Source organism: Saccostrea cucullata, unplaced genomic scaffold (assembly GCF_032062105.1).
Source record: "Saccostrea cucullata isolate Sc308-1 unplaced genomic scaffold, CSIRO_AGI_Scuc_v1 ctg96, whole genome shotgun sequence".
Lineage (NCBI taxonomy): Eukaryota > Metazoa > Mollusca > Bivalvia > Ostreida > Ostreidae > Saccostrea > Saccostrea cuccullata.
In genome coordinates this window covers 86,006-103,033 of record NW_026928943.1, presented here as the reverse complement: position 1 = coordinate 103,033, position 17,028 = coordinate 86,006, and the positions used below count along the sequence as shown (strand labels likewise).

Below are 17,028 nucleotides of genomic sequence, written 5' to 3'. Positions count from 1 at the left end.
CCCACCCTTACATACCTGTCTTTATATATCGAGTATTGAACACCTACACATCTGAACATTATGTATTCAATTTCATTGAATCTGTTGCTATGGATTGCTAGGGATAGAATACCTTAAATTCCTACATTATAGGGACCTCTACCAATGTCCCTTTTATTAGTAGATCTATACAGTTAAAGTATATCATTGAGGGAGTTAGCAAGATTCCAGTTCCCCAAGACCAGGACTAATTTTCCCAAGGCACAGTGCTCCGAGGGAAATAGTCCTGGTCGAGGGGAAGTGGAATCTTGCTTACTCCCTCAATGATATACTATAACTGTTTTGTTATACCGATACAAATTTAAATTGTAAAGATCACCTTTTTAAAAAAATATTCATTTACTGATTAACTAATCATTATTCTCATAACTAAATAAAATCGTGTAAGCAGAGCCGATTAAACTCAGTTTGTGACCGTGAAATCAGCATTAATGGTCACAAATACCAAATTAGAAGACAGTTATTCCCTAATTCTAATGCAATCATTGCATTTTCTTTGTTGTTTACGTCTTATTTTGTTGCATTTTGTTATATGAAATACATCATGAAGCATTGTGTTTTGGCGTCGCTCTATTACATGTATGACATCACAATGAAAAGCTATAACTGCGAATCAGCATGAATAGATTTCAATGGAGGGATTAGCTCCAAAAAACCAACGCACGAGGAATAGCCAATTCACAATTTCTAGGGAATTATTCAGATCTAATCACTTAATTTTATACAGGGAAAAATCAGTAGAGGTATAATAAATCAGTATATTTATCTACCAATGTCTCCTCCATTATGTAGTTTTGTCCCCCCCCCTTTATTAATCTTCCCAGGTCCTCTAACAATGTCTTCTATTTTTGCTGTTTTACTTGGTTTATCACAAGCAATGGTGTAAAACAACTCTACATATTAATGGTTTGTTTTGGCATTGCTGATATGTAAACACCCCCTGTCTGTATGATCATTCTAAAAGACCAAGCCCTCAAAGGAATAAAACTGACTTTATTAAACAACCCTAATACATGAGATCTACAGATAATGTAGATAAAGGCCTGTAGTTTAACATTAAGCATTTTAAAAATACAATGTAAAAATATACATGTATCAACCAAATTCATTTGTATTTTAATATTTAATTAATATTTAGTTCCCTACTGTGTAAGTTTACTGTAGATTTTCAAAATATAGACTCCATTTCATACAGTTATTATTTACAAGTTTGTCAACTGTGATTGAAATGAGCACCAAATAATATTAGTCATTTTATGCATGGAAGTTTGTTCAGAACTGGTCATTTTATGCATGGAAGGTCGATCAGAAGTTTTTCTTTAAGCGTTTATTTTCCTCCCTTAGTCGTTCTACTTCTTGAAGAAGCTCCTGGTTTACCGAATGCTGCTTGAAAACATTTGTCATCTCCATCTGCAAACAAACAGAATATTATATCAAGCCAGTACATAACAGTAGTTCCTTAGACATTGTAAAATTCACTCTGGAAGCTTAAAATACTACTTCAAAAAAATATGCAAATTCCTTTTTTTTCTAATTTCACTCTGATTTCACTTGGGGTTTCCAAAAACAGCCTGAGGGGAAAAAATGCACTTAGATTTTAGTATCTTTTTTTCTTTAACCAATTATCAGTTTTCTTTGAAAAGTAATGAAATTTTTTTTTTACTTTTAATCAATAAAGAAAATCAGGATGAATTCATTTTGAAGTCTCAGTCCATAAAATGACTTATTTCAAAGATTTAGAGGACTGACAGATGGATGAGCTAATGATTCCTAAATACACTGTAAAATCTAAACTTTGTTTTCAGAGGTACAAAAATTTATCTTTACATAGAATGGTGTAAAATCATCTTGTGTATTAAGCTTTTTGGAGTTGATTCTTAGTGATCCTGTAACAAACTGATAGCCAATAACAAAATTATCCATCTTGATGAAGACTACTTGTGTACACAATTCCAAGAATTCCAAGGACATTATACATATATTACATGGCTTCGAGGGCAGCATACCAGAATATTTGCCCCTCGGTGCCAGGAAAGCCCTGAAGTGTTATGCCACCCGATGCCGAGGGCAGAGGGCAACATAACACTCCAGGGCTTTCCTCTCACTGAGGGGCAAATACTCTGGTGTTGCTGCCCGAGAATTAAGCCATGTAATATATGGTATATAAAATTTTTAAACATTGAACCCTAATCAATCATCAAACACATTTATTGAACACTGTGTACATATGCATGTATGTTGAGTATAATTCCGAAATATCCCGTCCTGTTTCATGGCAGAATGGTTATAAGTTAAGTGGATTTTTAGTAGAGTTTTAAATACAAATCCCCCCCCCCCACCAACACCACCACAATGCAAGCAAAAACACCCCATACCATTTGTATCTCGAATTGTCTGATCATTTCCACTTGTACTTGCAGAATGTCCCTGTGAATCTGATCTTTGAAATCTTCCAGCTCCTCACTTATAAGATTGCGTATGACTTGCGTTGGGAAGTTCTGGCTCATTTGAGAGCTGGAGGTATGTGGGGGGACCACATCTACTGAGGATACACTCTGTGCTCCCTCGGGGGAGGTAGTCAGTTTAAAGGGAGGAAGACCAACGCCCCCAGAACTGGCACTCGGAGACTCATCAAACTTGTGCCTCTCTAAAGCGTTACTGTTATTTCTAGTTCTGCTGAAGGAGTCACTGTATATTCCAGTCACAGGACTGGCACTAAATTCACTGGTTGTTCCACCAACGAGAGAGTTCGGCAGATTTCTGTTCTCACTCCTCCTGGTAAATGCTGAGAATCTCTGTGTCTCTGATAACAAAAAATCAAAGGTAAAACTTGAAGCTGCTTATCATTAATTTTTTTTTTACCTTTTGGTATAAGTTACGACTTCTGCAGTGTGTACCTGTATCAATGTTTGAGACTGGAGTTGTGTGAGATTCTGAAGGCTCTGGTATCTGGTTAACTTCTGGCTGACTTGTGGAGGGGGTGGGGTGGGTCATTATGTAGCTTTCAGGTGACCCAGCATACGGGCCTGCTAATGGGGATAGTCCTATGCTGCCATTATGCTGCAAGATATTAACATTAGTTTAGAGCAAAGACATTGTGTCAGCCAATTTTCAACAGAATTGGATGACATGTATGATGTGAAAATAACTCATTTTCTATTATGGTGCTTGTTTTAGCTAGTTTTACTTCACTAACATCTTATACAATACTTGAAATATTGGCTGAGCGATACTGCATGCCGTAAATGCTCTTGCAATATTTTAAATATTGGTAAAGATCATCACATTTTTATTCATGATATCAAGATTATTAAATTGCAGGATTTTTCATCACACAAGGGGATGATCATTAGTACCAATTTAATGATATCATTTGAAAAGAACAACTGCAAAGAGTTTTCATATTATTGACACTTGTCAGGAGCCAGAAATGAAAATCATAAAATATTAGATATTGAAGTGTTCATACACTTTTGGTGTTACTAATGTCAGATCTGAGTGGGGTGAGGTTACTGATTCCCAATGTTCCGGCTGACTGCCTGCTCCCATTCTCCAAGGGAGACATTGCTCCATAGGAATCCGTGTGTTCTCTCATAGGAGAAAAAATACCATCTGTAAAACAAGAGATTTACAGTGACACATCTAATTAATACAAAATTACCCCCCCCCCAATACCCAATATCCTGTAAGATATACTCTTTGTTTATAGTGTCCATAACTGAATTAACTTACGGGGTCTACCCTTATCAGAGACTATACAGCTAGATGAATGATATTTTGATATGTTAACAGCAGGACTTACCACTCTGATTGGGTGACCTGACATTCCTGTAGGAGTACAGATCCTTTCTCTCTGCTCCTGAAGGACTGGAGGTAGGCTGGTCAACCTCTGTAAAAATAAACACATATTATTAATCAGATTCACAGGATAAAAAGAATAGTTTTGTTCTGATATTAGAATTGTATCACAAGTAAATCATTCAGAACTTTTTTAATTAACTGGAAACATTCTTCCTAAGATGAATCTTTGTGTAAGTTTAAAATACGGTATATACATGAATATCTCATTAATAGATCCAGAGTCTGTATCAACAATACTGAAAAAACCCCAAGTGTAGCTATGTACCTAATAGGAGATTTTTATAGAAATCTCTACACTTGGTAACAATGACAACATTGTCCATTGGATTTTAAAACAGAACATAGAATATTATGTATTTTTAGTTGTTTTTTTTTAAATTATATTTTATATATTGATAATGGATTAACATATGAAAAGATTTAGAAAGATTTTCACAAAATATTATTTTTTCAGTAAAAGTAATATTCATATTTAATCTAATTTATTTACCACTACCGTCTGGCATACAAAATTATGTATCTTTTATAATCAAATTTACCTGAAATTAAACTAAGATTCTTTAAATTTGAATTAAATTTTGAGTCATATTAATTTTTTTCTTATAAACAAATGGAAAGAATAACAAACAAGCAAGAAGACTTAAATTTCCTAAGTTCTCCTGCACAACAGGTTGTCCAGAAAAATCATCACAGTAAACTTTTACACACAAGTACACGCCTCAAAGCCTACTGCATACTCTGAACGACTATTTTAGTAGTTCATGTAGCTTTACACAGCATTCAAATTCACCAACTTCAAACAAATTCATTATGTTTATCATCAATAGTAGCATTTATTGCAAATTTATACTGTAGTACAAAATATAGCTAATACTGGATAACTCATCATATAATTTGACTTGAACAAAAGAAAACCAGATGTCTCTAATGAGATGATGGCTATATCTGAAGCCATGGTAATATCAAATCCAAATCCCAAATGATGGGCAGGTCTAGAAATTGGACCAAATCTGTTAGAGGAGTCCATCCATATATTTTTTTTTATACTTCCACAATACTGTTCCTTAAAATGAAATTAGAAAAAAAAATTAGGGGGATGTGATGTTGAAAAAATGCTGAAGACAATTTAGAGATGTCAGACACTTTGCCATATAGCATACATGAAAGCTTTTCTGGCCTTTGACAAGTAAAGCTCAAAATCAAGTCTCGGCCTATATAATTAAAAACATCTATATATACATGTAGCATCATATTTAACTTTTCCTTTATATAGCATTTCTTACCAACATATCAAATCACCTAAATCAAGAAGTACTGTGTAAGGATACTTGAGCAATGCTGTATGTGAAGGTTTCTGAAGTCTAATTTTATTTCAAAATCTGTTATGGGCCTTAAACAATTATCTACTGTACATTGTACCTTCAATATATAGTAAGTATAGATTGTTTCTGAATGAAATCTTAGATGTTGAGTCTCAACTCTGCATCTTGACATTTTCCATTGGTCCTGCCAATGTTAAGAGTTCGCCTTCATTTCTTTGCTTTGTATTTAAATGGGACAATTTTAAAGAAAAGACTTCCTTTCTCTCATTGAATTAGCATTCTCGATCAAAATTATGAAAAAATCATTAAAACTAAAATGTTATTGATGAAATAAATGGAAACAAAATGAGTGATTCCTTAATATACCTGCAAAAGGAAAATATGCAATGAGTATTTTTTGTAAGCTTTAATATCATTTAAAATCATTTAAAGTCATGAAGGCTGCCATTCTTAATCACTTATTAAAAGGCATTTAAGGTTTTTTTTTCACATAATTATGCAAATTTCTTAAAATTATTAAATATATTAACATTCTAATTTACTAGTATATATATATATATATATATATATATATATATATAATATATAGTGTCCGGTTTTTATATAGGTAAAATTAAAATAAAAAAGGCAACACAGATTAAAACGTTAGCGCTTTCATTACATCTTCAGACGTTTTACAAATGCATTCTTTATCCTGACTGCAATGTCTTACAAAACTATTAATACTTTAAAAATCATTATCTATAATTGAATCTGACAACAAGCAATTAAATGCTTGCAGTTTGTTCACACCTTTGAAACCAAATCCGACATGTGTTTATACTCTTAGCCGGAGAATTAAAATCGAAAGGTTACACTCTGTGTGAAAGTTTTATCAGTAATCAAATTAAATCAAACTGTTAAGACTGGGATTAAATTTTTGAATGAAATATTTCTCTTTTTCTCTTCTTTCTGTTATATTGTCTTTAAAAAGTTTATAAAAAGGGAACACTTTAAACTGTCCTTGTCCGCATCTATCAATGTGTTCGCCGAGTTTGATCTTACGGTACTCAGGAACTTGAATATGCTGTTTATGCACGCGAATTCTGGCTCTCAATGTGGTCCCCGTTTCACCGATGTAGAATTGGTTGCATCCTCCGCAAGTAATAACATATATTAAATTTTTGGACTCACATGTCATGTCTGAATTAATAAAGAAATCTTTTCCTCTGAAATTAAATGATGTTCCTTCTCTTAAAACAGAACATGTGCCACATCGTGGATCTTTACATTTTGTCACGGATTTTGTAGATTTTGTAGATTTCGTTATTTTGGAAGGACAGAGTATTCTTCTGAGGTTTTTGGGCTGCCTTTTGCTGTTTATAAACTTGAATTTTGAAAGAACATTTGACATTTCTTCATCCGTTTTGAGAATTTCGTTCAGATTTTGAACGATAGGTGTAATATTTGGGTTTTTAGGATTGTAAGTTGTGACTAGTGGTAATATTTTAATATTTTCCTCATCATTAGGAGTTGGATTAATTAATTCTTTTCTGGTTTCCTCCTCACTTACTATTGTGCATATTCGTCGGGCTAGGTTGTAAGGTATTGCTCTTTTAATGTGTCGCGGATGGGAAGATCCAAAATGCAAATATTGATGAGTGTCAGTACTCTTATAAAATATATCTGTTGCAATTTTGTTGTTTTCCTTACAGATTAATACATCTAAAAATGGTAATTGAGTAGAACTTTTTTCCATTGTAAATTTAATATCTGGGTCTAATTCATTTAAGATATCATTTAAAATGTTCAAATCTGAAAGTTTTCATCATCTTTTTTCCATATAATAAAACAATCATCCAGATATCTTTTCCAGTTTCTCTTAAGATATTCGCAAAATTCTGCATCAAACTGTTCATTAGCTTTTTCATATAGTGCTTCTTCTAGGTATCCAAGGGTAAGTGTTGCATATGTAGGGGCCATTTTGGTACCCATGGCTGTACCTTTCACTTGATGAAAATATTTGTCATTGAAAGTAAACACATTGTTCTTTAAAACTAATTCGGTGGCTTCCAGTAAAAATTCTTTTGTAAACCGTTTGTCAATTTTATTTCTGTAATTTTCAATCCAAAAATTTAAAGCCTTGATTCCTAAGGTACTGGTTATATTGGTGTACAGATTTACTACATCTAAGGTTACAAGTTGTGAATCAAAATCGACCTGTTTAGGTAGATGTCGTAAAAAATCTAAATCGTCCCGAACAAAACTTTTAACGTGTTGGCAGAGAGGTTTCAACACTATATCTAGTAGATTGCTGAGACGTTGGGTAGGTGCTTCGGGTCCTCCAACAATCGGTCGGAATGTTAGATCTTGTGGATTTTCACAAACAATATATTCGGCGTTTTGTTTTTTTATAGCTTCTTTGATTAATTTTGATTTGTGTATTTTAGGTAGCCCATAGAAACAACTTTCCTTATAGTCAAAATTAATTACAAAATCTTCCTCCTTTTCTGATAATACTGAGGAGTGTTTATGTAACAATTTCTTAATTTTTTGCATAGCTTTTTTATCCTGGTTTTCAGCAACTTCTGTGTAGAATTCTGTATTGGAAAGCATATGTGTTATCTTTCTTTCATAGTAAGCGGCGTTCATAATAACCACAGCTCCTCCTTTATCAGCTTCTTTAATGATGATAGTTTTATCGCTTGCTAAGGATCGTAAAGCTTTCTCCTCGTTTTTGGACAAGTTATTTCTTACTGATTTATTATGTGTTGTATCAAGTGTTAGACTTTGAAGAGTTTCACAAACAGTATCTAACATACCATTTCGTCCTTTTTTGGGATTGAAATTAGATTTATTTCTAACTAAATCCTCCGGTTCATTTGAATCCGATTCATCACTCTCTGTGGTGTTAAAGTATTCTGCTAGTCGTAATCTACGTGTGTATTCTTTAATATCTTTTTTTAACTCTTGCTTATTGCTATTAGGAGTCGGTGTATATTTTAATCCCTTTGACAAAAGTTTTATTTCCCATTCATTTAGTTGTTTACTAGACAAATTGATTACTTTTGGTTCCACGCGTTTTTCATTTGTTGATGATGCTGGAATCTCTGTCCGCTGTTCGGTTTGCCGCCGCCTAAAAAATACTTGTTAACTCTTTTTCCAATGTAGGTGATTCCATTTTTCTTGTAGGTATTTTCTTGGAAGTTATTTGGCATTCCATAACCGTTTCCGTATTTGTTGTTGAAATGATTAAGTTCACCACTTCTCCATGATTGCGTGTTGTTGTTTTTTCTTTTATTAAAATTACGATAATGTGGTTTGTTGTTTTGTTTTCCTACATACCTTTTTTGCTCTTGATGTTGTAATATATGCTTCTGTTGTCTAATTTTTGTTGGCCTGTTATTGTTTTTTTGGTGAAAATTTTGACGGACAACGTCAGCAAAACTGGCTTCGCGTTTTGTCGATTTGTTTGACAATTTTCCATTTGTTTTAGGTTTCTTTTGACTCTTTTCTTTGACTATGTTGTTACCATATTTTCTTACGTAATCTAATTGCCATATTTCCTTCATCCTCCACTTATCATGTGCTCGTTTTTCCCTTTTCTCGCAATCGGATTTCCACATATCTTCCAGGATTTCTAATATTCTTCCGCTTGCTTTCTTCTTTAATTCATTTTTCATTTGTTCGTCAATTTGAAGAACTTTCTCCTGTGAATTTGTAGACCTCATGCGAAGCAGTTGTATCTCTCCTTTAACTCTATCTATAGCCATATTAGCTCGGATATTTTTCTGATCCTCTGGTTCTCCGTATATTTCCGTTATTCTAAATTTTCTAGGTAGGATTGGGTTTTCTTCTCCAAGCCATTTTTCATATTGGATTGCATCATTGGCATTGTTAATTGTTTTCCAAAAGACTTGTGATCTTGAGTTGAGTTCCCTATTCCATTCAACTTTCATTTTTTGTTTAATTTTGTCTGCCTCTTTTTGCAGTGCAAGCTCATTAATTTCTTGTTGGATTATTTCACTGTACACCAATATAACCAGTACCTTAGGAATCAAGGCTTTAAATTTTTGGATTGAAAATTACAGAAATAAAATTGACAAACGGTTTACAAAAGAATTTTTACTGGAAGCCACCGAATTAGTTTTAAAGAACAATGTGTTTACTTTCAATGACAAATATTTTCATCAAGTGAAAGGTACAGCCATGGGTACCAAAATGGCCCCTACATATGCAACACTTACCCTTGGATACCTAGAAGAAGCACTATATGAAAAAGCTAATGAACAGTTTGATGCAGAATTTTGCGAATATCTTAAGAGAAACTGGAAAAGATATCTGGATGATTGTTTTATTATATGGAAAAAAGATGATTCAGATTTGAACATTTTAAATGATATCTTAAATGAATTAGACCCAGATATTAAATTTACAATGGAAAAAAGTTCTACTCAATTACCATTTTTAGATGTATTAATCTGTAAGGAAAACAACAAAATTGCAACAGATATATTTTATAAGAGTACTGACACTCATCAATATTTGCATTTTGGATCTTCCCATCCGCGACACATTAAAAGAGCAATACCTTACAACCTAGCCCGACGAATATGCACAATAGTAAATGAGGAGGAAACCAGAAATCAACGTCTGGATGAATTGAAAATATTTCTCACAGACCAACATTATCCTTTAAGCTTAATCAACGACGGCATCAGAAAAGCAAAGGAATTAGACAGAGAAGAATTAATTAATCCAACTCCTAATGATGAGGAAAATATTAAAATATTACCACTAGTCACAACTTACAATCCTAAAAACCCAAATATTACACCTATCGTTCAAAATCTGAACGAAATTCTCAAAACGGATGAAGAAATGTCAAATGTTCTTTCAAAATTCAAGTTTATAAACAGCAAAAGGCAGCCCAAAAACCTCAGAAGAATACTCTGTCCTTCCAAAATAACGAAATCTACAAAATCCGTGACAAAATGTAAAGATCCACGATGTGGCACATGTTCTGTTTTAAGAGAAGGAACATCATTTAATTTCAGAGGAAAAGATTTCTTTATTAATTCAGACATGACATGTGAGTCCAAAAATTTAATATATGTTATTACTTGCGGAGGATGCAACCAATTCTACATCGGTGAAACGGGGACCACATTGAGAGCCAGAATTCGCGTGCATAAACAGCATATTCAAGTTCCTGAGTACCGTAAGATCAAACTCAGCGAACACATTGATAGATGCGGACAAGGACAGTTTAAAGTGTTCCCTTTTTATAAACTTTTTAAAGACAATATAACAGAAAGAAGAGAAAAAGAGAAATATTTCATTCAAAAATTTAATCCCAGTCTTAACAGTTTGATTTAATTTGATTTCTGATAAAACTTTCACACAGAGTGTAACCTTTCGATGTTCTCCGGCTAAGAGTATAAACACATGTCGGATTTGGTTTCAAAGGTGTGAACAAACTGCAAGCATTTAATTGCTTGCTGTCAGATTCAATTATAGATAATGATTTTTAAAGTATTAATAGTTTTGTAAGACATTGCAGTCAGGATAAAGAATGCATTTGTAAAACGTCTGAAGATGTAATGAAAGCGCTAACGTTTTAATCTGTGTTGCCTTTTTTATTTTAATTTTACCTATATATATATATATATATATATATATATATATATATATATATATATAACGTTGTTTAATAAACTTAAAAAATTGTCAAAATGATGGGATTTAGTGTCCTTGCGAGAAAAATTCTCTCCTTTGTAGATATTGGGTGATATGGCAATGTAAGTAAACATCATAATATGTGGCAATTCTAAAATAGTGAGTCATCAGCTAGCTTTGAATCAGGTTCTCTGAGTAACCAATGCTTTGAATTAGGATTTTTGAGACAATATTTGCTTTGAATCAGGTTGAATAAGGTATCACTAGCCTTGATTCAGTTTTTTTTTTTAAAGTGTTCTTTAGCCATGGCCTGAGCTTTTTGAGTTGTCGGATTAGATTAGAAAATGGCAGCATTCGGTGATATTTGACTGACTTTAATCTGTTCTAAGGCATCAGAAGCTCTGGTACAACAGTGAGATGTCTGGTTAACATGACACACAGTAAATCAATGTTAGAATTAGTACAGCCACTCTAACCTACCGTCACCAGAACTATCAAATTCTAGATACTCTAAAAATGTGGACATGGGCCAGGTTTCTACTTCTGGAATAAGAGACAGTTGTTACTGGGATTCAGGATAGGAGAGGAAATAATTATCATTATACTACATGTATTAAACAAAAGGCTCTAAGATCACAACGCTCACCTGTCACTTTACCTCCACTAATATAAAGTCTTTACAACATAAATTTAACACCCATCCATCATCCAAAAGTTGACATTAACATTAATTTTATAAAGATTCCTTCAATACATTGATGTTTCCTATTACAGTCATGGGAGATTAAATTTGAAAAAAAAAATCTACATTTTGTTAATTACAACTTCATATCAAGGACTTTTGCATATTGATTAGTCATTTTGCTGATCTGGAGATTAAGATTTCTAAATTTGCTAATTAAAATCAAAAACTTTTTTCAGTACAAAGTACATGTATGCATAATACCAGTTACTACCAAGTTTGGATACATTTGGTTAATAAATCAGACAGCAAACTTTAATCAGAAAAGATATAATTCCTGACTATAGGTTACATATACATATATTATCACTCCTAAAAACCCAGGTTTAAAGCAATATCTGCTATTTCATTTCTCAGTAAGAGAAATTAACCAATGGAAGCACCATCTTTATAGAGATGATAAGTGTTATAATAATCAACATTATTAACTATTGTAATGTTAATGTACTTATTATGTGAAACAGGAATCAAGGTACGTAGAATAGGGGAATTTAAGCAATTAAGAATTATTGTATTTTGTCCACCTAACTTATTAAAAAAAATAATCATTCTGTCTTAGAAAGCCAGTTTTGAAGGACACATATAACATCATATAAACAAGGAAACTTGGCTTCAAACAATATGAAGCAACATGACATTCCTCTTAATTAAGGTACAGAACCATTCCTATTCTTTTTCTAGATCCCTTTGATAAGTACACAAGGAAAAAATGATTCTTTTTATCTTTCCCCAAGTGCTATTAACTTACAAGTAAATAGGTGAATTATATCTATGAAAGCTCTAATATTCTTCTCACCCATCAGGAATATTATCCAATGTTTAAATTAGTACATTAGAAACTTAATTTCCAAGTCTACAAAGGTTACCTCATTCGGACCCAAAGGTAAAAAAATTAAGCATATAGATAGAATGTTAGGTGTCCAATGCTTGGTTCTGTCACTTTATATTTCACATACATGGAGGGAAAACATTTTTGGCCTAATTACAATGAGTGTGACCTATTTAGCAAAAATTAATTAAGACACTACACGTTCTTGCACAATTATTCAGTATAGATGGACACATTTGACAATCTGACTGGCCTCTGTATTGTGTTTGATCAATAAGGTACAGTGACCAGTGACTGGACTCTGTATCCTGCTAGTACACACCTTTCAGTATATTCTCCTTCACGTGATCACTAGGTGCAGACGGAAGCTGTCGTCTGCCTGGTGAGAGACCATCTACTTCACTGTGCATCAGTTTGGCTTTCATTGCATAGGATTCTTGCTTGCTTAAACTTTGAAATTCATTCTAGAAAAGAGATTTCTGCTTCATATAGTAACTTGTGAAAACAAACTTTACACAGCCAAATAAAATCATATTCTAGCCAGAATTCTAATTTTCAGTTTTTCACTACTTTAAAGTATTTTCACTTTCAAGCTTTATAAGATAAATACTCTACACGTAATTAAGCTGCTGCTATATTTATGATATTTCCTAATCAAAATTCATAACAAATCTAACATTTACCAAAATACCTCACTATATAGCTATCTGTATAATCCAATGCTTTATATAACTCTCTCACTTTAATCATGAAAAGATTCCGTTTCCCTGTATGGTATTTTTTCTATGTATTTAAATACATACATTAGATTTGTGTTCAAACTTCAGTCTCTGGACAGAGGACCTGTGGGCGTTAAATACATTGAACGGAGTATCGGCCTTCCTCAGATCGTAAACAAACACCTTCCCTCGGGTGGACCCGACCGCCACCGTCACACCATCTGATTTCACGTCAATAGATGTCAACGGAGAGTCGACTGTCATACACTTCACCTGTCTGTAACAAACATTCCAAGCTCTCTTCATGAAATCACAAATAAATCACAACACTCATAATCTTTTTAATTTATTATGTCATCTTTCACAACTGTAATTTGTTTAAATAAAGAATTGTCAATAACTTACTTTTTGCTTTGGATATCAAAACAGATCATTCTTTTGTCCAGTCCTACAGAGAGTAGCAGAATGTCGTTAAGGGGAGAGAACTTGAGTCCTGTTGCTGAAGCGATGTGAGCGGTACTGTAGGTGTGAAGAAGTCGCCGCGTGTTGATGTCCCACAGATTGACGGCTCCATCCTCCGACACGGATCCTAACAAAGACTTCTTCACTGCATTAAACTGCAGCTGTCTTATAGCCTAAAATAAACAACCATAGACTCAATAATTCAGGTGTTGGGATATAACGTATGAAAACATTATATTAACTAAAGGATATCAAATTTATTTCAATAAATGCTATACTACATCTAATTAACGTAGAAAGCAACAGGCTGGCCATCAGGAACTTTTTTATTTGAAAGATACTATCAACTGGAAGAGGACAGGCCTTTTAATCCTCTCCCCAGTGGCCAAGAGATATAGATTTAATCTGCTTGATAAGGGGATGCTTCATCAATCAATCTATGACTTTACAGAAGCAGTTTAACATTTATTAAAATGCCCTATGCTGGGGATATAAAAACTAAATAACCTCAAAAAATGCCTACCTCATGATGTTATCAATTACAGCATAATACATAAGGCAAAGACTCAACTTTCAAACCTGTACTTTGGTAGCATTGGTCTACAAAAACCTGGACTTTGGGAGCAGTCATTGGGCTATGCAAACCTGTACTTTGGGAGCAGTCATTGGTCTACACAAATCTGTGCTTTGGGAGCAGTTATTGGTCAACAAAACCTGTACTTTGGGAGCAGTCATTGGTCAATAAAATCTGTACTTTGGGAGCAGTCATTGGTCAACAAAATCTGTACTTTGGGAGCAGTTATTGGTCTAGTACATAAACCTTGACTTACGGAGCAATCATTAGTCTTCACAAACATGGACTCTGGGAGCAGTCATTGGTCTACACAAACCTGGACTTTGGGAGCAGTCATTGGTCTACACAAGCCTGGACTTTGGGAGCAGTCATTAGTCTACACAAACCTGGACTTTGGGAGCAGTCCTTCACAAACCTTGACTTTGAGAGCAGTCATTAGTCTACATAAAGCTGGACTCAGGGAGCAGTTATTGGTCTACACAAACCTTGACTTTTGGAGCAGTCATTGGTCTACACAAACCTGGACTTTGGGAGCAGTCATCGGTCTGCATCCTTGTCCAGTGACAACATTGTACACAATTATCTCCCCTGATTCTGATCCTGAGGCTATGTGAGAAGCATTAGCATTAAATAACACACAGCTGACAGGGCCTTTGTGATCCTACAAAAAAATAAATTTTGTCAGCATCTTCAGTGATAAGAGCATAATTTAAATACATAAATAATGTACTTCTTTAATGATAAAATGTACTTACTGTTGAATATGTATAATCTGTAAATTGATAAATTATATGTCTTACCTTGTAAGATTTTTTGATTGTCCTGGATTTTAAGTCCCAGGCATTAATGACACTGTCTGAGCCTCCTACAACAAGATATCTAGATGTGGAGGTCAGGTCCAGACATAATCTCCCAGGCTGAAAACAAAGACGCCACTACATTAAAATATCATCACCAAAGGCACCTCATTATTCAAGTATTATTATTCTCCTGATTTTTTTAAACAGATGCTGCAAAAATTCAACTAGAAAAGTTTGCTGAATTTCGTATTTGTTTATTCAATTAAAATAACAAAAAGATTACTTCAAGTATGGGCCAGTATACTGACTCAAATTTGATTGAGTTTGTTTGATACAACTATTGTAACAAATTATCAGTTTATTTTTCTTGAAATGAAGAATAAACTCACCAAGCAGTCAAGTGTTGTAATAGGAAAAGCTGATGTCTTGCATGAATAAATTGCTATCTTCTCACTGTTCACAGCTACACTAGCTAGAAATGTATCTTAAGACAGATAAGGAAAAAAAAACATTGTTTAATGTACCTGAATATTTGATCTTCGTACAGAAAACTTTTTGATGAAATAATGGTAGAATTAACAAAAATGATAAGGAATCAACCAAAAACAGTGTAAAAATGGTGGCTCAATCACTAACAATAGTGAACTGTGGAAAACTTGAGCTCTCTGCTTCAAAAAATTTGGACAAATAAAGCAGAGAGCTACAGATCAACACACTGTAAAAACCTACGATTTACGCCATCACTTTTTTGTAACCGACTTTAGGTATTATTCCTTGTATTTTATGTTTTCCCTCGCTTCTAGAACGATAATTGATCATACATTTTAGTCATTTTACACCTATTACCATGATTACTGATACTTATCTTTTAACAATCTGTAACAGTCCTTTATGGTTTTGAAATGTCAGTTAAAGAGATTCCCACATGGACATCTGTAACCAAAAATAGCCTTTTGGAACCGTTGAAAGGTAAATAAAATATCAGAAATAGGAGTTTGTATGGTTAATTATCTGATACCTTTTTATGGCTGGGGAAAGCATAAAATACAAGAGATAATACTTGAAATGAGTGACCAAAAATCAGTGGCGTAAATTGAAGGTTTTTACGACGCTTGGATCTGTAGCTCTCTTTTTTATCTGTCCAAATTATCTCAGAGAGCTACAGTTCTGCAGCTACCCTAAAGTTATGAGGATGGTGGTGATCTTCAAAAATAAAAATAGGCCCTGTATAAAATGCAGCCAACTGTCCCTGGTAACAACAAAATATTATACATTCAACTGAGTTTAATATCCTTATTAATGCAAAGTCAAATAATTGGTTTTATGCTTTGTACTAAGGATACTATCATGACTCCAGCAAATGTCTGCTATGTTTTGGTCATGGGGATTGAACTGTTTTAAAAGCGAAAAGTTCCCTTCATCCCATAACTTTATATCGTCACCCGCTGAGGCTAACTGTCCCAAACTCATTTTTCAAAATGATATTCTACTTCTCAAACATTTTCACAATAATCATACTGCTCCTTGTGTTCAACAATCCACATTATCCCGCCTTTCCTCTTCCATCTCATTTCTTGTTTACAACTTCGGGGGATTTGAAATTTTGCGATTTTCATAGACAAAACGAACTTTATTTATCTTCAGATCCCGATTTATTTACACATCTACATATTAAATGTATATTGGTATCTTATTTCTTTTCCTGATTTATGTATTGGTTTTAATTGTAATTTAGATAATAATTCATGATATTGTTTGACACAACTCAAGAACATGCACTTACATGCTTGAATTTAAATACAAAAGACACTGCATCATTACACCGACATCTTGGTTTATCCCATTATTATCATCATTAAATCAATTTAAATATCATCAATATCATCATGGTCGTCATCATCCTCATCAAAACTCTGCGCTATCATCATCCTCATATCTTTATACAGAAAACATGTTTTATATGACAATTTTTTAAAGTAGACCTATTCAAATTGAAAATTTTACACACACACTGGATAATTA

At 33.5% G+C, this 17,028-nt stretch overlaps 1 protein-coding gene across 1 annotated transcript; it reads right to left on the bottom strand.

Annotated features, from left to right (window-relative positions):
* Positions 1-1,015: 1,015 nt before the first annotated feature.
* On the bottom strand, positions 1,016-16,609 carry LOC134279339 (protein NEDD1-like). Its single transcript, XM_062761713.1, has 12 exons — positions 16,350-16,609; positions 15,396-15,490; positions 15,007-15,123; positions 14,727-14,867; positions 13,576-13,805; positions 13,255-13,447; positions 12,774-12,915; positions 3,842-3,928; positions 3,509-3,651; positions 2,937-3,099; positions 2,415-2,842; positions 1,016-1,449 (listed from the first exon to the last, which is right to left on the bottom strand). The coding sequence occupies exons 1-12, from the start codon at positions 16,474-16,476 to the stop codon at positions 1,345-1,347; spliced, it is 1,971 nt and encodes a 656-aa protein (XP_062617697.1). The 5' UTR covers positions 16,477-16,609; the 3' UTR covers positions 1,016-1,344.
* Positions 16,610-17,028: the final 419 nt, after the last annotated feature.